General features: G+C 37.2%; 1 protein-coding gene across 8 annotated transcripts in view; it reads right to left on the bottom strand.

Annotated features, from left to right (window-relative positions):
* TUSC3 (tumor suppressor candidate 3) overlaps positions 1-25450 on the bottom strand; it is a 248098-nt gene extending 222648 nt beyond the window's left edge. For 4 of the 8 annotated variants that reach the window (XR_010409712.1, XR_010409714.1, XM_045879741.3 and 1 more), the window contains exon 1: positions 25128-25450. Coding sequence is in view for 5 of the 8 variants with exons in the window: in XM_045879741.3 (XP_045735697.1) it covers positions 25128-25265 (138 nt within the window). In the remaining 3 variants the exon portion in view is untranslated. The remainder of the gene's footprint in view (positions 1-25127) is intronic. The other 4 variants (XR_010409713.1, XM_045879746.3, XM_054508588.2 and 1 more) reach the window with 1 other exon arrangement.
* Between the last annotated feature and the right edge of the window lie 271 nt (positions 25451-25721).

Raw genomic sequence — 25721 nt, 5'->3', positions numbered from 1 at the left:
CATTAGGACTTGACTCTGGCTTCCATTCCAGCCTCAACCCCTGTCACTCTCCCAATCTCTGCATTCTAAGCCTAGCCATAACGAACTCCTTTGAGTTCCTTAAATTGGTTGTGCTTTTTCATACTTCTGGACCTTTATTAGTGTTATTTACTAGGCCTACAACACTCTCCCATTTATTAAATTATTTCCTATGTGTATCTCTACAATTTTCAGCTTACCCTAATGAGTTAACCTAACACCATAGCACCCAATAGTTCCCACTTTATGCATTTCTCACAATACACTGTAAATGTCTGTTTTACTATCTGAATCTCCCCCTGGGCTAAGAGCTAAAAGATATATCAGGGACAGTGGCTGCCTTATTCACCACCCTACATCCAAAGTACAGCATTGTGTCTGACATGTAATATTCATCAAAAAATGTTTGTTGAAAAAAATGATAGATGACATTTTCCAGAAACATTCATAACAGGGCTTTTGTTCAGTAACATGTGCCACATTTGGGGGAGATGACACCCAAATATATTTACTTTTTACTTCAATAATATTATTTCTATTTAAAATAATCAAAAAGGACATGATATGAAAAGTATGTACAACATACTTAAGAAATGAATAGCCACACATACAGTCATAAAACAGAAAAAACTCATCAGTTTGGCCTTCTGCCATGATTACGATGGCATAGATATAAAAGACTAAGAGGTTTAGATTTTAGTAACAAATAAGTAAAACACAATATAGAAAGGCCCCTGGGGATCACCTACTTACCATGACATGATGGGATCCTGTAAAAATGCAAAGACAAAAAGACTACAGTCTATGTAGAAATGACACAGGCTAACTTAACTTTACCTAAGTAGCTTTACAAAGAAAGGGGATATGGAGAAAGGAAAACAATACCCCATTTCCCCCACCAATTCCTTTTTAAATTATGAAATATGTTCTTTCTATTCTGCGTATATGAACCTTGAACACTAAAGACCAGTGCTAATGACTGCACTCAAATTAAGTATTCTTGTCTATCATTACTACAGATATTGGATGCACATGGTACTCTGAAAGGAGCTTACTGTTTTAATTTCTAGCTTTATAGATTACATATTTGGAACAGGAAAAAATAAGTATAAATCAAATTGCTATTTCACAGTGAAATAAAAACACAAATAGTTCAGCCACAATTAGTTTTTGTTATTCTCTATGGATCATATAACTCAGTTGTTGGAAATTAATATTAGTTAAGCTTCCTCATAAGAACGTTGTAATCAAAGCAAAACTATTAAGATCCTACTAAAATTCAACCTGTAAGACATGAAATTACCTCTGATATATAAAGAAACTACCATACATCATTCTATTATATTTCATATAATTTTAACATCTAGAAATGATCTAAGCAAATGTTTAATCCAGTAGTTTTTAACCTTTTTTAATTTTTTAAAGATTTAATTTACTTATTTATTTATTTATTTGAGAGAGACACAGAGACAGACAGAGCACAAGCAGTGGGGAGGGGCAGAGGGAAAGGGAGAAGCAGACTCCCCACTGAGCAGGGAGCCCAATGTGGGGCTCAATCCTAGGACTCCAGGTTCATGTCTTCAGCCGAAGGCAGAAAAAGCTCAACTGACTGAGCCACCCAGGCATCCTTAACCTTTTTTTAAGTCCAACAAACATTACAAATGCTCATGCCAGAAAAATCAATTTATGCCAGAAAGGAAAAATGTATACACTTTCAGAGGGCCAATGGGAAACTTTTCCTGTTTTCTCCAGATTCAGAAATCCTAATCTTGTTCAATGTTCTCACTTTACATTTGAACTGATGCTTCAAAAGGTTAAGTGATTTGCCCAAGAGCAAGGGGTTTATATCAAAGGAACTAAAACCCACGTTTTATTTTTTTAGAACTTTTAAAACCCCTTAACATTTTGTAAAGTTAGCATTTTATATCATTCCATCTTCAAAAAAACCTGCGCAAGGAATTATCCCTAGTTTATAAAGAAAGAAATTGTGGTCTAAATAGATAATTTGCAAAGATAACAAGGCTAGAATTCATATTACCTGCTTTTCTCATTTGGATTCCATTTTATAATACTACCAAAGAATAAAATAAAAAAAGAGAGTGAGAGCAAATAAAAGAGGAAGGAAGAAAGACCAAACCAAAAGTTTCAATTAGAGGTCAAAGAAAAATGGTAATCAAATTGAATGGCCCACAAAAAAAAAAAAGAAAGAAAGAAAAAAAGAGGAGATAGTATTTTAAAAATCAATGCTATGATGGATTCTGGTATAAAGCCATGTAAGAGTCATCACAAAAGTCAAAGGTGGTAAGTTTTGAAAAGAAAAAAATAGTGGAGGGACCATCAGCATCATGTCGGTATAAGACATGAAACATAAGACATTTTGATCCCTCCCCTCCTCTCAACAACAAAAATTCAGCATCCACCCAAAACAAAAGCACATCTGTGGGAGTTATGGGATCCAGCACCATATACCAAGGAACCCGAGAGAAGTCTCATCCACCTGTGCATCAGGTAACAGCCAGAAAGACCTTAGTACTGGCTGTGAGCTAGTACAGCCCCTCTCAGCCACAGTCCTGGAGCACCGGGAGAACAATGACTTGGGCAGTCACCCACACATGAGAGAGCCTTTGTGGAAGTCCAAGTTTCCATAGAAGTTCCAGCACTCTGTGGACCTAGTCAGCCCATGATTTCTCTGAGAGAAAGAGAACAGGTAAGCTGTACAAGCCACTACCAAACTATTTTTCTCTCACAGCATCCAGAGTATTAATCAGAAGCTATATGACTAGAGGAAGGGAGGGAATCAGGAGAGTGGCAGATGAAATTATCGTAAGGCATACAAGGGAAGCAATCCCTGCTGACCATGTTGAAGATTCCATCAGGAAGCTGCCCAAAGCCACTGGGAAAGCATCACCCAGATTCTGCCCAACTGGCCCACAGGCACCCCAATTGCCCCATATGCCTTATCTACATGCACTCCCACTCTGTAACCAACTCCCTGTTCATATTCCTGAGAGCAGAGGTAAGAGTGAGCTTTGAAAGACAGCTAGGAAGCATGGGCAAAAAGCAAACCAGACACTTAAGTAGGTGACCCTACTTAAGCAGTAGGGTTACCTTCAAGAAAACAAAACAGAGACTGTCAGCAGCCAGCCTGGTACATTACAGAATCAAAAGACATAGAAATTTGAGAATTCTACAACAATATGGAACAAGAAGCATGGAGCAGGAGTATCCATACAAGGTCTGAGAAAGCCTCAGAATCCTAGCAGAAGTGAAAAATGTATTTCTCCCCTGAAGGCAGTTAGTAAATACGGAGGAGGTGACCACTTCAAATACAAAAACAGTAACACAAAACTCCAAGGAACATGAAAAATTAAGGAAACGTGACATAACCAAAGCAGCAAAATAATCCTGTAACCAAACCTGAAGACATGGACATCTACAATTTACCTAATAATGAATTCAAAACAGCTATTTTAAGGAAACTCAATGAGTTACCAAAACAAAACAAAAAACAAAAATTCAATAAAAACAGGAAAACAATACACAAGCAAAATGAGAAATTTAACAAAAAGATAAATGATAAAAAAGAACCAAATTTTAGAGTTAAGGAATTCAGTGAAAGAAATGAAAGATGTAATAGGGGGCATTAACAGCAAACTAGACAAAACAGAAGAATCTGTGTCAGAAGACAGGAACCAAGTTATATGAGGACAAAAATAAAAAATAAAAAGAATGTAAAGAAAACCTATGTGATCTGTGGAACACCATCAAAAGGACCAATGTGCAAATTATTGGAGTTCCATAAAAAGAAGAGAAAAGGAAAGGGGCAGAAAGCTTACTGAAAGAAATAATGACTGAAAAGTTTCCAAACCTGGGAAGAAACTTGGACATCTAAGTATATGAAGCTAATAGGCCATACCATAATTTGAATCTAAAATGATCTCCAAACTATGATAAAACTATCAAAAATCAAAACCAAAGAGAGACCTAAAATCAACAAGGGAAAAGACTGTAACCTGAAAGAACCCCCATTAGGGTATGAACAGATTTCTCAGATCCAAACTTACAGGCAAGAGAAAGGGAGATGATATATTGAAAATGCCGAAAGAAAAAAACTTTCAACCAAGAATACTTTATCCAGCAAGATTATTCTTCAGATATAAAGAAATAAGGACCTTCCCAGAAACACAAAAGCTGTGGGAATTCATCACTACTACACCTCTTCTATAAGAAATGCTAGAAGAGTTTTTTAAGCTAAAATGAAAAGAAAACAATAATGTGAAAATATATGAAAATACACAACACAAAAATAAAGGTAAATATACAGTCAAATTCAGACTACTCTAATACTACAATATGGTGGTTTGCTAATCACTTAACTATAGTATGAAGTTTAAATGATGAAAGTATTGAAAATAACTATAGCTACTATAATTTGTTAACGAATACACAATATGATATTATCTACATTAAAGGGGAGAGTAAAAGGGTTGTTTTATATGCAATTGAGGTTAAACTGTCATCAGCATAAAACATACTCTCATATTTGTAATGTGTTTTATGTAACCCTCATTCATGACAACCACAAAGCATAAACTAACAGATTCCCAAGAAATAATGAGAAGGAATCAGAGCATGCCACCATGTAAAATCAATAATTCCCAAAGAGAATAAGAGAGGGAAAAAGGAAAACTACAAAACAGCCAGAAAACAATAACATAGCATTAATAAGTCTCTACCTATCAATAATTACTCAAAATGTAAATGGACTGAATTCTCCAAAGGCACAGAGTTGCAGAACAGATTTTTTTTTTTTTTTAAAGGAACCCTCCCTCAAACCACTCACTACCCATAAGAGATTCAATTCAACTTTAAGGTCACATATAGGTTCAAGGGAAGAGATAGAATAAGATACTCCATCTAAGTGGAAACCAAAGAGAGAAGTAGCTATACTAATATCAGACAAAACAGACTAAGCCAAAAACGGAAACAAGAGGCAAGAAGGTTATTATATACTCCACAAAGGGATCAATTTATCAAGTAAATATAACAATCATAAATATATAGAGAGCCAACATGGGAACACCTAAATATATGAAGCAAACACTAACAGATCTGAAGAGAGAAATATACAATAGCAGGGAATTTCAATATCCCACTTTGAACAATGGATAGATAATCCAGACAGAAAAAATCAACAAGGAAGCACTGGACTTGAATTATACTTTACACCAACTGGGCCTAACAGATATATGTGGAACATTCTATTAGCAGCAGAATACATATTTTTCTCAAGTATGCATGGAACAATTCTCCAAGACAGATCATATGATAGGCCACCAAAAAAAAAAAAAAAAAAAAAAGGCTGAACAAATTTAATATTGAAATCATACCAAATATCTTTTCCAAACACATGTAATGAAGCTAAAAATAAATAATAGGAGCTGAAAATTTTACACATGTGGAAATTAAACAACCACCAATGAGTCAAAGAAAAAATCAAAATGAAAAACAAAAAAATGTCTTGAAACCTATGAAAACAGAAAGACAACATATACCAAAACCTAGGGGATGTTGCAAAAAGTTCTAAGAGAGAAGTTTATAGTGATAAACCTATATTAAGAAAATGTAAAGATCTCAAATTAACAATCTAACATTATACCTCAAGGGGAAAAAGAAAAAAGACGAGGGGGAAAAAGAAAAAAACAAGGCCAGAGTTAGCAAAAGGAAGGAAATAAAGATCAGAACTGAATAAATGACAGAGATCACTAAAACAACAAAAAGATCAATGAAACTAAAAGCTAGATTTCTAAAAAGATAAATAAAATGGACAAACCCTTACCTAGACTAAGGAAAAAGAAAAGCTCAAATATATGAAATCAGAAGTGAAAGAGGAGACATTATAATTGATACCACAGAAATACACAGGGTCATTACAGACTACTATTGAATACTTACATGCCAACAAACGATAACCTAGAGAAAAAAGTATAAATTCCTAGAAACATACAAGTTACCAAACTGAATCATTAAGACAGAAAATATTAACAATGGGTAAAGACTGACTCAGCAATCAAAAAAAAAAAAAAAAAAAAAAAAAATCCCAAAAAAGAAAAGCCCAGGAACGGATAGGTTCACTGAAGGATAGTTTCATTGAATTCTACCAGTCATTTAAAGAACTGTTACCAATTCTTCTCAAATTCTTCCAAAAAGGAGAAGGAGGAGAAGGAGGAGATGGAGGAGAAGGAGAAGGAGGAGGAGAAGAAAGAGCAGGAGGAGGAGGAGGAAAAGGAGGAGGAGGAAGAGGAGGAGGAAAAGAAGAAGGAAGAGGATGAGAAGGAAGAGGAGAAGGAGGAAGACGAGAAGGAGGAGGAGAAAAGGAGGAGGAGGAAAGGAGGAGGAAAAGGAGGAGGAGGATTCTATAAGGCCAGAACTACCCTGATACCAAAGCAGATAAGGACACTAAAAGAAAACTAGGTGCACTGATGTCACCAAGATGGCAATATAGGTCATTCCTGACTTCACTTCCCCTCACAAGAAAAGCTAACAACTATTCATGGACAGGACCCCATTGAGAGAAACCTAGTGCTCAGGAGTAAGGCTAGGTACCTCGGTGCACTACAAGACCAAACAGACTCATTTAAAGGGTAAAAGGAACGTCTACATGCTATCCACACTGCCCCTCCCCCAGGCCAGCACACACCATGCTGAAAGGTCTCTCCTGAGCCTAAAGTTCCTCCAATGGAAAGAGAGAGCCCAGGGGTGACATCCAGTCCCCCAGCATTGTGGGTCTATTTGTGGGAGCCCCCACTGTGGTTTTACACCACAGGGATCACAGAAGAATCTGTGGGACTCAACCACTGGGAGTCTGATTGAGATGGAGAAGGGAGCAGAGATTTCCAATGACCAGGAATAGGGTGTTAGGGGACCAAGTTCCCAGCTACAGAGCCCAACCAGCAGCTTTATTCATTTGCAAACGAAGTTTGGTGGCACAGTTTGAGGAACTGGCAAGGTACAGTCTCTTCCTAATTCAGTCCCCAAATGAGGAATTCTGCCATCTCTAGAGCCAGGGCATTTGCATAAGAGTTTAGTCATACCTAATCACTGTGAATCATGACTTTCCTGACCAGAAAGCTTGTTTGAGAAAATTTGAGAGTTGCCTGAAGTGGGCCCTCCCACTCCTGCTCAGGCAGGGAGGAGTCAGAGACATAGGATGAGCAAAGCAGAGCATGGACCCCCAATCCCATCTGAGAGGAAGGGCTGGTAAGAACACCTGGAAGCAGCATAACCCAGAAACTCTTGAGTGGAGAGGCAGAGGAGAGGTGATTACTCCCAGAGCAAAGCCAGTGGGTGTGTTCCACCAGGGAACTTGGGGCACAGGTAGGCTTGAGTCAAGACTAAAAAAGAAGAGCATCAGTGGCCTTGGAGCTTTTCTGCTGCACCCAAGCCAGCAATCAAACTCATAGCCCTACTTATTGCTGAATACAGCCTTCAGCCTGCCAAACAAGAAATCTTACCAGAGCTCACAGGAAGCTATGTAGCCAGCCCATCCAACAACCCTGTTTACAGTGGCACTTCAATACAGAGAGCACAACTCGTGGCTTCCCATCTGTAGAACAAAACTGGTGGTCTCACCTGACCAGGATATTCAGTACACACTGTTGCTTGATTTAGGTACTCAAAACAACAAGCCATGCAGGTCTGGAGTCTGGTCCTGCTGCCCCAGTAGGACAGAGAAGCTAATCCATAGCCTTACCTACTGCTTAGTATCCATGCCTGAATGCTTACTAAGCCTGACCAGAGAATCCAGGAAACTATGAAGCCGACCCTACAGCCTCACTTGGGCAGGGAACCAAGCCAGTAGTCCTATCTAGCTATTCTCAGCCAGTGGCACACCCATCCACCCCTGACCTCAGAAATCAATAGTTGCTTCACCCAAAAAATATGCCCAAATAGGAAGCCCCACCTGTCCAAGGCCATTACCAGTAGACAGGTCCAAAAACTCAAACTAAGCTGACTGGTGAAGAACTGTCTTGATCAAAACAAACCTGCAAAGTCTAGAAAAGGAAATCACTTATTCACATAAGCAGATACCAATGTAAGGAAAATAAGGATCACAAAAAATCAAATAAATATGATACTACCAAAGGAAATAATAAAGCTCTAAATCAGATAATATAACTGATCCAAAAGAAAAAGGTCTGTAACAGTCAAAGAATTCAAAATAAATCTCTTTAAAAAGTTTAGTGAACTAGCTCAGGTCATGATCCCAGAGTCCCAGGGTCAAGCTCCGCATTGGGCTCCCTGCTCAGTGGGGAGTCTCCTTCTCCCTCTGCCCCTAACCCACTCATGTTCATTCTCTCTCTCTCCCTTAGTCTCTTAAATAAATAAATAAATAAATAAATAAATAAATAAATAAATAAGTTTAGTGAACTACAAGAACAACTAAACAAATTAGCAAAACAATGCACAAACAAAACAAGAAGTTTGACAAACAGAGAGTAACAATAAAAAAGAAAAAGTCCTAGAGCTCAAGAACACAAAACTGAACAATTTCATAGACAGCTTCAAAATCAGACTCAGCCATACAGAAAAACAAGAAGGAAGATAGGACAATTGAAACTATCCACTCAAAGAAGCAAAAAGAATTTTAAAAGTAAAGAAAGCCTGCAGAAATTATGAGACACAAGGGAAAGAATAATATGCATTACGAAAATTCCATAAGGATATGAGAAAGAGAAAGGGACAGAAAGTGTATTTAAAGCAACAATTGCGGGGGGGGGGGCACCTGGGTGGCTCCGTTAAGCATCTGACTTCAGCTCAAGTCATGATCTCAGGGTTCTGGGACCAAGCCCCACATCAGGCTCCATGCTCAGTGGGGAGTCTGCTTGTCCCTCTTCCTCTACTTTTGCCTCTCCCCCAGCTTGTGCTCTGTCTCTCAAATAAATAAATAAAATCTTTAAAAAAATAAAGCAACAATGGCTGAAAATTTCCCAAACTTGGGGCGAGAAGAAGACATCTAGATGTAAGAGGCCGAAAGGACCCCAAATAGGTTAGACCCAAATACAGCTAAACAAAGACACATTTTAATTAAATGGTCAAAAGACAAAGAATTTTAAAAGCAGCAAGAGAGGTTACATTCATGAGAACCCCCATAAGACTACAGATGGATTTCTCAACATAAACTTTTCAAACCAGAAGAGAATGGGATAACAAATTCAAAGTATTGAAGAAAAAAAAAAAAAAAAAACTCACCCAAAGACATATTACACTGCAAAGCTATCCTTCTAATATGAAGGGATAAAGACTTTCCCAAAACACAAAAGCTTAGGAAATTCATTACCACTAGAAGTGTCTTACAAAAAATGTTAAAGGAAGCTCTTTGAGTAGAAATTAAAAGATGCTAATCAACATCATAAAAATATGAGAAAGCAGCGTAAAACTCACTGGTAATGATAAACATTTAGTCAAAGTTGGATTCTATAATAGGGTAATGGTGGTACATAATTCACTTACAACTTTAGTTTAAAATTTAAAAAAAAAAGTAAAAACAACCATAATTAGGATAATCTGTTATCAGTTACATAGTACAAAAAAGTCTGTAAATTGTAAAATCAGTAACCTAAAATGTGAGAGGGAGAAGTAAAAGTGTAAAACTTAAGAATTTTATTGAAATTGGGTTGTTTAAAATAAGAGTGCCAAAATTTTAAGATATTCTATGTAAGCATCAAAGTAACCACAAGGGAAAAATCTATAGTAATTACACAAAAGAACATGATAAATAACTCCAAGCATACCGACACCAAAAAACAATAAAACACATAAAAAGAAACCATGATAATAAACAAGGAATGGTGGGATCTACAAAACCAGAAAACTATTAACAAATGGCAATAATAAGCCCTTACTTATCAATAATTACTTCAAATGCAAGCAGGTTAAATTTTCCAATCAAAAGACAGAGAACAGCTAATGAATAAAAAAACAAGATACAACAACATGCTGCCTATAAGAGACTCATTTAAGATTTAAAGACACACAGAGACTAAGAGTTAGGGATGAAAAAAGATATATAAGCAAATGGGGGAAAAAAGGCAGGGTTAGCTATACTTGTATTAAAAAGTGGACTTTAAAAAGAGTATGCAATAATAAAGGTCACTATATAATGCTAAAGTGCTCAATAAATCAAAAATATATAGCACTTATATTTATATGCCCAATAAGGGAGCACCTAATTAAAGAAAAAACCAGCAGAGGTAAAAGGAAAAATAAACACAAATATAATAATAGTTGGGGACTTTAATATCCCATAGTCAACAATGGATACATCACCCATCCAGAGAGTCAGTAGAAAGTAGTGGATTTGAAAAACACTGTGGACCAAATGAAGCTAACTAACAACCATGTACAGAACATTCTATCTGACAATAGCAGGCTACACATTCTTCTCAAGCACACATGGAATATTTACTAGGATACATCATATATTAGGCCATAAAAAAAAAGTCTTAGCAAATTCAAGAAGACTGAAATCATATCAAGTATCTTCTCTGGCCATGATGGTATGAAACTGGAAATCAATTAACAAGAGGAAAACTGAAAAATTCACAATTATATGGAAATTAAACAATATTCTGCTGAACAACCAATGTATCAAAAAAGAAATAAAAAGTAAAATAAAAAAGTATCTTCAAACAAATGTAAATGAAACACAACCTACCACAACCTATGGGATGTAGCAAAAGCAGTTCTAAAAGGGAAATTCATAGCAATAACCACTATATTAAAAAGCAAGAAAGATACCAAATAAACAATGCAATTCTACATCTTAAAGAACTAGAAAAAGAACAAACAGTGCAAAGTTAGCAGAAGGAATGAATAGTAAACATCAGAGCAGAAATAAATGAAATCAAGAACAGGAAAACAGTAGAAAATATTAACCAAACTATGAGTTGGTTCTTTGAAAAAGTAAAATTGACAAAACTTTAGGTATAATAACCAATGAAAAAGAGAGAGAACTCTAATCAAGAAAATTATAAATAAAAAAGGAAATACTATAAGGTATACCACAGAAATACAAAGAATCATAAGAGGCTATTAAGAACAACTACATGCCACCAAACTGGACAATCTAGAAGAAATGGAAAAATTCTTAAAAACATACAAACTGCCAAGACTGGATTAGGAAAAAATAGTCTCAATAAACCAATTACTAGTAAGGAGATTTAATCAAAAATCTCCAACAAAGAAAAGCCCAGGACCAGATGGCTTCACTCATGAATTTTACCAAACATTTAAAGAAGAATCAATGCATGCTTCTCAAAAGTCTTCCAAAAAAATCAAAGAGAGAATGCTCAGAAGTTCATTTTACAAGACCAGCAGTATCATGATACCAAAACCAGAAAAGGACAGTACCAAAAAATGAAAAACCAACATCCCTGATAAATGCCCATGCAAAAATTCTCAATAAAATACTAGCAAATTGAATTCACCAGCACCTTCAAAGGATCATTCATTATGGTCAAGAGAAATGTGTATCTTGGATGTAAGTATGGTTTAACATACATAAATCAATCACTGTGATATATCACATTAATAGAATGAAAGAAAAATACCATGATTATCTCAACAGACATAGAAAAGGTATTTGACAAAAATTAACATCCAATTCATGATTAAAAAAAACTCTTAGATATAGAAGAAATATACTTCAACATAATAAAGGCCTTAGATAATAAGCCCAAAGCTATTATCAGACTCAATGATGAAAGGTTAAAAGCTTTCCCTCTAAGGGACAAAACAAAGTGTTCACTCTCATCACTCTTATTCAACATGGTCCTGAAAGTACTTGCAAGAAAAATAAGGCAAGAAAAAGAAATAAAAGGCATCAAAATTTGAAAGGAAGAAAATTGTCTCCATCTGCAGATGACATAATTTTATACATAGAAAGTTCTATAGACTCTACCAAAAAACTGTTATATCTAATCAATAAATTCAGTAAAGCTGCAAGATACACAATTAACATGCAAAAATCATAAGTATTTCTACACATTAACAATGAATTACCTAAAAAATAAAGAAAACAATCCCACTTACAATAACTTCAATAAAATACTAGAAATAAACTTAACCAAGGAGTTGAAAGATCTGTACTCTGAAAACTACAAGACTGATTTTATTTGGGGTGCCTGGGTGGCTCAGTTGGTTAAGCATTTGCCTTCTGCTCAAACCATGATCCTGGGGTCCTGGGATTGAGGCCCACATCAGGTTCCCTGCTTAGCAGGGAGTCTGCTTCTCCCTCCCCCACAACTGTGCTCGCTCTCTCTCTCACTCTTCTCTCTCAAATAAATAAAATCTTAAAAAAAAAAAAGACTGATTTTATTTAAGTAATCTCTACACACAACATGGGGCTCAAACTCGTGATTTTGAGATCAAGAGTAATGTACTCTACCAACTGAGGCAGCCAGGTGCCCCTGTGAAAATTACAAGACTGAAAGAAACTGAAGAAGACGCAAGTAAGTGGAAGGGTATCCCATGTTCATGGACTGAAAAAAATATTGTTAAATGTTCATACTACCAAAAGCTACGTATAAATTCAATGCAATCCCCATCAAGATTCCAATGGCATTTTTACAGAAGTAGACAAAACTATCCTAAAATGTGTATGAAACCATAAAAGACCCCAAATAGCCAAAGCAACCCTGAGAAAGAACAAAACAGGAGACATAACACTTCCTAATTTCCAGCAATACTGTAATACTAAATATCAAAACAGTATGGTACTGGCATAAAAACAAAAAAATTTATCAATGTAACAGAATCAAGAGCTCACAAATAAACCCAACCATATGCAGTCAACTAATAGTTGACAAGAGAGCCAAGAATATTCAGTGTAGAAAACACAATCTCTTTAATAAATGGTGCTGGGAAAATTGGATATTCACATATAAAACAATAAAACTAGACTCCCATCTTATACCACACAAAAATTAAATTGAAATGGATTAACACTTAAACATAAGACCTGAAACCATGAAATCCCTAGAAGAAAACAGTAACAAAAGTCCTTGACATGGGTCTTAGCAATGATTGGTTATGACATCTAAAGTACAAGCAACGAAACAAAAAATAAGTGGGCCTACATCAAACTAAAAAGCTTCTACAGCAAAAGAAACCACCAACAAAGTAAAAAGATGACCTACAGAATGAGAAAAAATATTTGTGCCAGACCCAAATACATAAAGAACTCATACAACCCAATAGCCAAAACAAAACAAACACACACACACACAATCCAATTTAAAAAATGGGAAAAAACCTGAATAGACATTTCTTTCCCCAAGAAGGTATACAAAAGGTCAACAGCTACATGAAAAGATGTTCAACATCATGAGTCATTAGAGAAATGCAAATCAAAACCACAATGAGATATCACCTCATGCCTGTTAGAATGGCCATCATCAAAAAAAAAAAAAAAAAAGTAATATCTGTTTAAAACGCCTATCATCAAAAAGATGTAAGACAACAAATGCTGGTGAGTATATATAGAAAAAGGAACCTGTGAGTATGCTGCTGGTGGGACTGTAAATTGGCATAGCCACTGTGGAAAACAGAATGGAGGATCCTTAAAAACATAAAAATAGAACTATCATATGACCCAGCAATTCCACTTCTGGGAATGTATCTAGAGAAAATGAAAACACTAACTCAAAAAGATATCTGCACCCCCATGTTCGTAACAGCATTATTTACAATACTAAGACATGGAAACAACCTAAATGTCCATCAGTAAATGACTAGATAAAGAAGCTGTGGCATATATATACAATGGAATCTTACTCAGCCATAAAAAAATGAGGAAATACTACCATTTGCAACAACATAGGGGCATTATGCTAAATGAAATAAGTCAGAGAAAGAGAAATACTATATGACTTCACTTATATGTGTAATCTAAAAAAAAATAATAATAATAATAGAAAAAGAGATCACACTTGTGACTTGTGATTACCAGAAGCAGAGTTGGGGTGGGATAATTGGAAGAATATAGTCAGAAGGTACAAATTCCCATATATAATTATTAGAAATGTAATATACAACATAATGACTATAGCTAACAGTGCTGTATGACGTATAGGAAAATTGTTAACAGAGTAAGTCCTAAGAATTCTCATCAAAAGGAGATTTTTTTTTCTTTTCTTCTTTCTTTTCTTTTTAGTGTATCTATATGAGAAGACGGATGTTAGCTAAAACTATTGTGATAATCATTTCATAATATGTGCAAATCAAACAATAATGGTATACACCTTAAACTTATATAAAGATGTATGTCAATTATTTCTCCATGAAACTAGAAAAGAATAAAAGACAAGTGATAACAAATGCCGGTGAGGATGTGGAGAAAAGGGAGCCCTCATGCACTACTTGTGGGATTGTAAACTGGTATAGCTACTATGGAAAACAGAATTGGGGGGGGAAGAAAACAGAATAGAGGATCCTCAAAAAATTAAAAATAGAACTACCATGTGATCCAACAATTCCACATCTGGAATACATCCAACCAAAATGAAAACACTAACTCAAAAAGATATCTACACCCCCATGTTCATAACACCATTATTTACAATAGCCAAGACATGAAAACAATCTAAGTGTCCATTGACAGATGAATATAAAGAAGCTATGGTGTATGTGTGTGTATATGTGTGTATAACGCATATATATATATATATATATATACCATATCATTCATACACACACACACACACACAATGGAAAATATTCCATTCAGCCATAGTAAAACTAAGAAATCCTGCCATTTGCAGCAATGTGGATTGACACTGAGGGCATTATGGTAGGTGAAATAAGAGAAAGACAAATACTGTATGATTTCACTTGTATGCAGAATCAAAGAAAAAAAATTTTATAGAAACAGAGGAGAGTGGTAGTCACAGGAGGTGGGGGCGGGGAAAATGGGAAGATACTGGTCAAAGGGAACAAACTTCCAGTTAAAAGGTAAGTTCTGGTAATCTAATGGTCAGTATTGTGATTATACTTAACAGTTGTGTAGTATTTACTTGAAAGTTATGAGAGTAAATCTTAAATGTCTCAGCACAAAAAGGGAATGGTAATATGTGATGTGACAGAGGTGTCAGCTAAGGCTATGGTGATGATCATTTTCTAATATATAAGTGTATCAAGTCAGCATGTTGTACACCTTAAATATTCAAAATATTGTATGTCAATTATATGTCAATAAAGCTGGGGATGGGGAGGGTGAGGAACTAGTAGCCAACAACGTCAAATACCATATAAAAGTCAAATAGTAAAAGTACCCATTATGTCTGGCAATGAAGAAAGCAATGACATTCTCAAGAGCCCTAACTTGTCAAATAGGAAAACAAAATATTTATAAAAAATTATGCATATCAAAAGCATTAGTTTTTAATTTGTCTCTTGTAATGTCAAATCAATGTATGCTATTCATGGAAAACAACCAAGAATACACCCTACGAATTCATTCACCAATATCAGCATCAAAGCTAACAAGAAGCATTTACTATGTTCCGTGCACTATGCTGCTAAATCCTTTACAGGATTATCTCATGTAAGGCTCACAGCTCTACAGTAGGGACAACACACTGTCTTCATTTTACAGATAAAGAAAAGAGGCTTAGAGAGATTAAGTAACTTGACCAAAATAACTTCACTAAGCATTCACCAACTGCAAGGCACTATGCTTGAATATGTGGGTATAGAAATGAAGGAAAAAAAAAAAAAAAACCCTTCTCTTCAAAGGGCTTGTAGAATAACAGGAATGACAGACGACAGACAATAATTCACCTAAGTGTTATAAAGAAATAAGCACAAAGATCCATTTGTGTGAGGAATCCCTCATCAAAACGGGGTAGGGGGGGTAAATGACTTAACCTGCCACTGAAGGGAAGCATTAAAGAGCAGAGAGAGCAAAAAGGAAAAGTCAGACACAGGCTCACTCAGGAAAAGCACTAATAGCACGCAAAGAACCTTGGATTGCACCCTGTAGCATTTAAACGGTAAGTAAACAGTACTCCTCAAAAACAGCACTGGTCAGAGAAGTTGCAGAATATCTTTAGCTGGGGTGAGGGAAGGAGTGTTAAAAAAGTCACAAGTAAGTAAAGGTTTGAGACCAAGTGAAATGTGCTCAGATTTCTGGCTTTGGCAAATAGATTTGTGAACATGCTTTACTTAGTATTAGGGATTATAGGAGGCACTGCTTTGGGTTCTGTGCTGTTTTAGAGTTCTGACTCTTGTGACTAAGGTTTAACGTAGCCCAACTTCATTTATTTAAACAGGCTCATAAAGAAATAGATGGCTTAATTTTATAAACTATGTTCTCAAAGGAATCACGTCTAAGCAGTATTAATAGGTTTTACATCTGCCAAACTTTTAATCATTTTAGGTTTTAAAAAACGAATATCCACAAAGAGGAAGTTATAAAGTTAGAACATTAGCTATGAAAAGACGGAGGAAAATAGAGTATAATGAAAGTAGTGAAAGGGCTGGGGGGAGGGAGGAGAATCTGACAGCACAATTGAGCATGGGAATATGGAAATATAAACTCTGGTGTCAGGAAACCTAACTTCTAGTCCCAACTTTGTTATTTAGCCTGAAACCTGACACGTCTGCTCTAACATTCCATAATGCAGTATTTTTTTTTTTTAATCTATGGGTACGACTCTCTTTATGATTTGGAATATGCTCCAACATCAAAGCATGTGAGTCATGTACCTGTCAATAGGAAGCTAAATGATAGTATTACACCTTGACTCAGCCACTCTTTCTCCCCATAAAGTCTCCAAGGGGAAAAAGTACAGGAAACAATAGCAAGACACAGCATACCACTTCACTTTCCTGAGCATGAGAAAAATCCTTTATTCACTTTGAAAGCTCCAATGCTAAAAAAAACAAACAAAAAAACATGGAACAATCAACATTGCACAATACTCTCATCCTGAGAGGGGGGAGGGTCCCAACTTTTCTTTTGCTTAATCTTAACTCAAATGTAAACCAAAAGAACAATATTAAAATATGATCATTTTCAAAATAAAAGTGTCTTCCTCTATTTTATTTGGTAGTCTTTAAAATGAAACTACGTACCACTCTATTACACACACAAAAGCAAAAGAAATAAGTATTTTTTTAAAAGCATTCACACAGAAAACAGCATAGAGCAAATATATCTGAGGCATGACTTACTCTTTCTCTCCTTTCTTGGGCTAAGAGCTTTTAAGGCACATAATAAATTTATTTCCAATTTCTTTCCTACAATTTTGTGGACATATAATACTTAGAGAACTTCAATTCATACAATAAAAACAAAGCTATATTAATAAAAGGAACACATGGAAAAATTCACTTCTAAAAACACCAAAACATACACAGATTTCTAATAATGATCATTAATATTCAAAGATAAGGGAGAGCTACATATATATAAATAATCCTTTAATATTTAATATCGAATTCACAAAGAAGGCCATATAGCTAGGTAACTGTTAAGCTACTAAGCACAGTATAAAAAGAAAGAAGACTGTAAATTTACAAGTTGGCTAAATAACGATCATGGGTAAAACTCTTAATCCAAGATAACTTTCCTCAACAGAATGCTTTCAAATACAAAAAATCTGAAAATTCAATTCAAAATGTCCTAAACAATATGAAGCTTATTAGCACCTAACAAGGAGTCCAGAGTTACAGCAATTACAAGGCTAGTTAAGTCATGTCAAACACCCATATTTTTTCCATTTTTCTACTCTGCCATCATGAACTTACTGGTTTTGCCCTCAGGCTTGTATTTTAATGTTTACAAGATGGGTTCAGGAACTCAAGCATCACATTCTCATATTCATATAACAAAGACAAGAAGAGAGAATTTCCCTTCCTTGTGTCCTTTATCAAAGAGGAGGGAACTTGTCACAAGTCCCCATATAATTGTATTATGTGCTCACTCCTAAACCAATAATTTCTAAGGTATTGGATAATAATAATCTTTGACTTAAATGTTTGGGGCTTGGGATAGTCCCAGTTTCTCTAAAGGTACTATTAGCAAAATAAAGGTAAGGCAAACAAAGCTGTCTGCCAAACCACCAAGCAAAGATACTGTAAAGACCATTATCTAACCTAAGCGAAATGCCTAGCATTCTATCTCCTAACTGTTCTATTTTAACTTTTTTCATTTCCTAATATAATTTAGACTTATTTCCAACTTCCAAGTTTATTAAATTCAATGAGTCATCTATCCTAAGGTATCTCAATTTAATATTTAATATGAATAGTAAGCAGATTCCACAATTTATAATGAATTCTACCCCAAGTTTTACCACAATACTCATATAAACTAATCTCCCAATAGTTTTGTTTTCCAAGCACAGAAGACTCTGAATTAAAATATTTCCAAAAGTTGAGTCAAATCATATTGACAATGTTAAGCCATCTCTAAAAATACACTCCTTAAAACAAATAACAAAAGAGTTCCATTTAGTAAAATCAGTATCACAATTTATTCAACCTATACTCAAGTGCTCCTTTTCATTAAAGGTACTTAAGTTCTCATGATAACATGCAGCGGAAAGAAATTTCTTTTTCACCTCCAAATGTCAAACTAATTAGGTATCTTTATATGATCAACCAAAACTTTAGTAACAATAAACTAGTAAAGACGTCCTTTTATTAACTTTTTTCAGCTCATAAATGGCTTCAGAGTTCTACTCTTCTATGTTAAGACTTTTATCATAGATTTTGAAGGACTCCATAAGCTCATTGTTCATCTTTTTTCTTCTGGCGTTAAATAGAAATACAGACAACGAGGTGGGAAGGCAGACAGATACCAATTACCATGAAAAAAATACATTACCTATTGTTTTAAATAACTTTTTTGAAATTTTAATATTCAAACTAATTATTTATGTGTTTTTCATAGCTATCAAGGGAGAAACCCTATTTTGGCAAGATGTTCTCCTCAAATCTGTGAACGACTCCTCAAGCGAGTACGTAGAGCCAGGCTTTCTGTATACAATGTGCAAAATACAAGAGGGTAAGAGCGACAAAGACATATTATACTGGCAAGTGATTATTTAAAAAATGAGATTCTAGGATGTTAAAATTTGTTCCCCATGAAACAGCACTGTTAATAGCAATGAGAAAACAGGTGGGCAAAGAGAAGGATTAGGAGTTCCCCTTTAGGGGCGCCTGAGTGGCCCAGTGGGTTAAGCGTCTGACTTTGGCTCAGGTCATGATCCCGGGGTCCTGGGATCGAGTCCCGCATCGAGCCCCCCATCAGGCTCCCTGCTCAGCGGGGAGCCCGCTTCTCCCTCTGCCCGTGGCTCCCCCGCTTCACTCTCTGTCAAATAGATAAATAAAATCTTCAGAAAAAAAAAAAAGAGTTCCCCTTTAGATATGCTCAATTTGAGAAGCAGCAGATATCTTGCCCAACAGGTAAAATAAAAAGTAGATAGAGACTTACATAAATACTATTTGGTCCCTTCATTGCATGCCGAGCATGCGCGCGCGCACACACACGCTCTCGCTCTCTCAACGTTATGTCACATACACGTTTGTTCGTGATCTACCTGTTCTCTAGCAGGGGAACAACAGCCACTCCTATACTCAGCCAAAGGTAAATTTTCTATCTTGGTGGAATTAGCGTGATGCTCCAGGAGGGAGCCTTATGGAAAGAAGCAATCATAAGATAGATAAACCGTGGTGACCCCCAAAGTAACCAATGTCAGTCACTGGCATCGGGATCACACTCATCCAAATTCACTGAATATGGAGAAAATGCACAAGTAAATGTGGCAAAAGATTAACAACTGATAAATCTGTGGCTCCGGTTATATATTTCTGCTCTTTCCCTTTCTGTCTTCCATGTAGAACAGATCACATGTATGGAACTGAATATACTGGTGGTGTATGTATACGGAGGAAAATACTCCAAAATTCTCTTTTGACAAAGTTACTATCTCTTACTTAAGGAAGCAGTTCTTCATAGATTTCTACATAACATGCAAGCAAAGTACTAACTGACTTTGCTCTGGAAACCTTTTCAAGGGTGTATATAGTACACAAGCCTTGGAAGACAGTGTTCCTTCAAAAATGAAAATAATGTCACCCTCTGGTCAAAAGTCAAACAAGCTTCCCGCCCATTATAAAAGATTTGAGCTCCTTAAGCTCAAGGTTCTTCTGCCACAAAACTTCCTACACCTGTAGGGGTCATTTAGCCTGTGTCATCAGCACAAATGCTGATACTCTGGCAAATCTGCAGCTGCTGAGTGATAACCTGTCCACCTGGGGCCCGGGAATTCCATGCGTTCTGCCATCATCTGTGAAACTACAGTGGGCGAAGCCTTCACAGTACTTGACACGCCGTTTTGGCCATTCTGAGTAAGACCTGTCACTTCCAATTACTCAGCAAGGAGTTCCTATACACAAAATCTAGCCTAGATGAAATACCTGCATGGGCATAATCTGTGGTCTATGTGTATATACATCAATGCATAATTACTATGCATTTCTTAAAGTTGTGCTCATATATTTACAAACTTTGTTTTCAACTTAAGTTCTTCGCTTAAAGATAAAATCCCTTGGGGCACCTGGGTGGCTCAGTCGTTAAGTATCTGCCTTCAGCTCAGGTCATGATCCCAGGATCCTGGGATCGAGTCCCACATCGGGCTCCCTGCTCCGTGGGAAGCCTGCTTCTCCCTCTCCCACTCCCCCTGCTTGTGTTCCCTCTCTTGCTGTGTCTCTCTCTGTCAAATAAATAAATAAAATCTTAAAAAAAAAAAAAAGATAAAATCCCTTGCTTACTTCCATCCTCTCCCTTTTCTTCATTTGCTAAGATAGTCAAGTCTCTATTTAATGGTTATGCCACTAAAAAAATAACTGGATATATTCATTTCAGTGTAAAATGTGCTTAAAAACATTAATGACATACAGAAGTTCTGTCAGAAGCAATTGATATTTCCTTTAGGCAATCATATTACTTCGCAAAAATATTTATGAGCTGCTCAAATTTTCATAATGCATATTCATTGTTACCTACATGTCATAGCCTATTAGCTAACATAAAGGATAAATTATTTTAATAGCTTCTTTTGATAATGTCAAAGTCAATAAATCCACTGAAAATAATTACAGAATTTGAGCTCCTTTTATATTATCAGGTGTTATAGATTAAAACAATTCTAAATGAAGCTGATTAACTGGTTAAGTGTTGACAATGTAGAAAATAGAGAAGCCATTAAAATAAAAGGAAAATGATGCACTACATATGCAAATGATATACTACCAAGAAACTACAGTCTCCCACAAATTCGTATCACCTTACATGAGGATTCAAAAATTAGTTTAACGACTATATTCCGTGTAATTAAGGAAAGTGACTATAAAAATCTCTAATCTTCTTTGCCTATTCACTCATCTATTGCTATTCACTATATTCTTAGAGAATATAACAAAATTATTTTTTAATGAATTAAATGTCTTCATGAAGAAAAAGATACAAAAACTTATATGTGGACACACACACACACACACACACACACACACACTCATGAATACCATCAATTCTTCCATGTTGCAATATCTCCTGGGAAGTTCTCAAACAACAGAAGAGTTTGGAACTCTGTGTTTCATAATAAAATAGGCAATTTAATAACTGTATATTTTACAAAAATGATAAAATCAGTTTCTTGAGCCAAAAAATTTTAAAATATTTTATCACATTTTAGGATCTCATCATACCTAATGCTCTCATTAAATGAAGAACACATAATAATAGCTACCAGTATTGGTCACCTGTTATGTTCAAGGCACTGCACTAAGTAGTTTATATACAGTCTTATTCAATCCCAGTGACAACCCTGAGATGTAGGTATTATATCTGTGTTTTAAAACAAAGAAGTTAAAATTCAGGGAAGTTAAGTGGTTTTCCTGATGTCATACAATTAGATAGTGACTGAGTTGTAACTGGACCATCTGTCTGACTCAAAAACCTATGAGGGTAGCTATTATTATCATAACTATTACTTCCTTAAAAGCAACTAATGTCCATTCTTGGTTCCAGGTTTAACTTTAGATGTCAATTTGGCCTCCCCAGTATGAAGGGATATACTACTCACGCCAAGTCAACTCCTCTAGCACTTACGTCAGTAATATTTATTGTAATAAACTAAGTTCCAACTGCTATACTTGCTGATTCAGTGGTGTCTAAATTCAGCAAAGAATGAAGTGACATGTTCAAAACAACCCTGGAATACCCCTAGAAAAGTACCACAATGATAACCAACCACTTTCCATTATTTCTAATAAAGAATGTGTTTCTTCTAGCATTGAAAGACCACAGCCCTCCAAGTTACTAAGACTGAAATCAGGTGCTCTGAATTTCACAAATAAATTTGTATAATTTAAGTAATGTGAGTTTATTCTCACATACTACATTCCAGATATGTGTACTCATTGAGTGAAGTATTAAAACTTCAATTATTTGTTATTTTGCTCTTCTTTTCCTTAAACATATGTATTCTGCAATACCACCAAACAGTAGTATTAGACTCTCCTGCTTAGAGAAATAAAAGCAGTTCTGGAAGACATTCTTTTTTTTTTTTTTTAGATTTTATTTATTCATTTGAGAAACAGATGAGAGAGCATGAGCAGGGGTAGAGGCAGAGGGAGAGGGAAAAGCAGGCTCCCTGCTGAACCAGGAGCCCAATGTGGCGCTCGATCCCAGGACCCTGGGATCATGACCTGAGCCAAAGGCAGACACTTAACCATCTGAGCCACCCAGGCACCCCAAGACATCCTTTTCTAATCCTTAACAATTTTCTTCCAATTTTTCATTTAAAACTTCTTTTATAAAAAATGTTAATGAAACAGATGTTGATTTATTGTAATTATGCTAAATTAACAAGGGTTTTCACCTGTTAAAGTAGTGTACAACTGGATACTAAGATGCTTTGAAGAGGTACACTTTCCAAATTTGGGGGTTTTTCTTCCAATTGAAAGTTACTGTGATCACAGTGGTCTTCCCCCCGCCCTTTTTTTTTTTTTAAGATTTATTTATCTTTAGAGAGAGAACTGCAAAAGTGAGATGGAAGGTGGGGGGGGAGGGGTCGAGGGAGAGGGCCAGAGAGAATCTCAAGCAGACTCCCTGCTGAGCACTGCCAAGGCAGGGCTCATCTCAAGACCCTGAGATCTTGACCTAAATCTAAATCAAAAGGGGGATGCTCAAAGGACTGAGCCACCCAAGTGCCCCCACAGTGATCTAAGAAGTAAAACATCAAAATTTCCATGGAATTTCTCATTGTTTTCTACTGCCCTCTGCTGTGGTAATCCTCAAAAAAAACTTTTTAATCTCCCTTCCTCAAGAAAAACTATGACATCTAAAACTCTTGGAATGTGGTATGTAAATACCAAATGCTAAAAAAAAATATATCTTTAAATTATATTTGTAAGTATAGCTTTAATTTTTTTTTTTAAGATTTTTTTTTTATTTATTTATTTGACAGAGACAGAGACAGCGAGAGCAGGAACACAAGCAGGGGGAGTGGGAGAGGGAGAAGCAGGCTTCCCCTTGAGGAGGGAGCCCGATGTGGGACTCGATCCCAGGACCCTGGGATCATGACCTGAGCCGAAGGCAGACGCTTAACCAACTGAGCCACCCAGGCGCCCAGTATAGCTTTAATTTTAACAGTTCTCCTCTAAACCTCGTACCAGAATTCCACGAAGAATTTCCTGTGGTCTACTTTCATGTTAAAATTAAAAAGCTAGGGATGCCTAGGTGGCAGAGTTGTTTAAGCCTCTGCCTTCAAAGGGGCATGATCCCAGAGTCCTGGGATCAAGCCGCATGGGGCTCCCTGCCAGTGGGGAGCCTGTTTCTCCCTCTCTCGCTCCCCCTGCTTGTGTTCCCTCTCTCACTTGCTCTCTGTCGAATGAATAAAATCTTTAAAAAATAAAAATAAATAAAATTAAAAAGCTAACGGGAAGAAGTTACTATTGAGTTCAGAGTTGTTTCAGGAAAAGAGTAAAGAGAATCAATTATTTTTGCACATGAAGCTATTTTTTCACTCTCTACCCAGCTATCAGGAAACTTGTGGTAATACTTTAAACCCGAATTAGATTTTGAATCACGTGTGTGTAATACTTCACCAGGAAAAACTATCTTGAATAAGCAAATACTTACTAAAACAATGTACTCTTAGGGCACCCGGGTGGCTCAGATGGTTAAGCGACTGCCTTCGGCTCAGGTCATGATCCCAGGGTCCTGTGATCGAGTCCCGCATCGGGCTCCCTGCTCCTTGGGAGCCTGCTTCTCCCTCTGCCTCTCTCTCTCTCTGTCTCTCATGAATGAATAAATAATAAAAAAAAATCTTTAAAAAAAAAAAAATGTACTCTTAGAAACACTACTCGCATTTCCAAATAACTTTTTTCCGATCCTGCTAGAGTATCCAAGGCAAAAATGGATAACTGAAATTCACAAATTACTATTTTAAATATAGTGATTTCAATCCTCTTAAAGTTTTTAGAGGACTAAGATTGAAATCAGGTGACCTTCACAAATTTAGCGAACTTAAAATTATGTGAGTTTATTCTCACCATTATAGGAGTTCAACCTAAAGAAAAACCTACAGCTTTAAAAATGTGTAATTATGAATACAAACGTAAACGAGTAACGAAGGGAGCTGAGTACTGAACAAAAAGACCAAATAGTTCTCCCAGGTTTGCAAATGCTCCTGAAAGGCACTTTCACATCCAACACACCCCTTTTAGTGACTCCAGGGCCCAGAGCTCGGCCTCCGAAGGTCAAAAGCGCCGTGAGTCTGAAAGGCGTGCGGTGCTCAGGCGCAGAGGGAAAGGGGACGCTTTACTGCTTTTGAGAGACCACCAGGCTGACCCCACATCGGCGACTGCGTGGCCCACAGGCCTCCCAACCGCTGGGCTCTTGCCCGCAGGCCGCCCGCGCCCAAGCCCAGCTGCCCGGCTGCCTAGCAACGCGGCCACGCTGCCCGGCAACGCCGCCGCCCCCGCCCGCCCTAGCCAGCCTGGGCCCACCCGGAAGGCCAAGGGGTTCGCTGTACCTCTTTTTTCTTCTGTCCTCCCCCGAGCTGGATGCAGAGAAGTAGCAGGAGGAGGAGAAAGGGGAAGCTCCCGGTGGGCAGGTATCGCAGCCGCCGCCCCGCCTGCCTCCGGCGTGAAGGAGCGCCCCTGGCACCCATCGCCGCAGGGCAGTGTCTCCTCCACGCTCGGTAACCGTGCGCGCCCAGCTCCTACCGGCGTCCTACTCCTGCCAGGCTAACCGCCGGGAGCCCCTGCCCGTGCCCTCGTGGGTTCCTGCGGCTTCGCCAGGGAAGCGGAGGCCGCCGGGGACGCGGAGGAGGAAGCTGACAGAGCATCCGGTTCACCGGGAGAGGGGACCTGGAAAGGCCCGGGATGGGGCAGGAAGTGGGCGTGGCGAGGGAACGCGGGCCTCGACCACGGCGCGCTGCGCCCCGGGCCGCAGTTCTCGCCGAGACCCACGCCGCGCGGGGCCGCGGTTCTCTGGCTGGCCGGCTGAACGCTACCGAAACCAAGGCGAGGGTCCGGGAATATGCGAGGGGCCTCCTCAGTCCAGCAGAAGCAGACTCCTGTGTACCTGGAGCCACAGACAGACCTAATTGCCTTCTAGGATGATG

The sequence above is a fragment of the Mirounga angustirostris genome, unplaced genomic scaffold, assembly GCF_029215605.1.
Source record: "Mirounga angustirostris isolate CCGP_5_RB_7025 unplaced genomic scaffold, mMirAng1.0.hap1 SCAF_2, whole genome shotgun sequence".
Taxonomy (NCBI): Eukaryota; Metazoa; Chordata; class Mammalia; order Carnivora; family Phocidae; genus Mirounga; species Mirounga angustirostris.
Note: the sequence above shows the minus strand (reverse complement) of the source record. Positions and strands in the feature narration are given on the sequence as shown.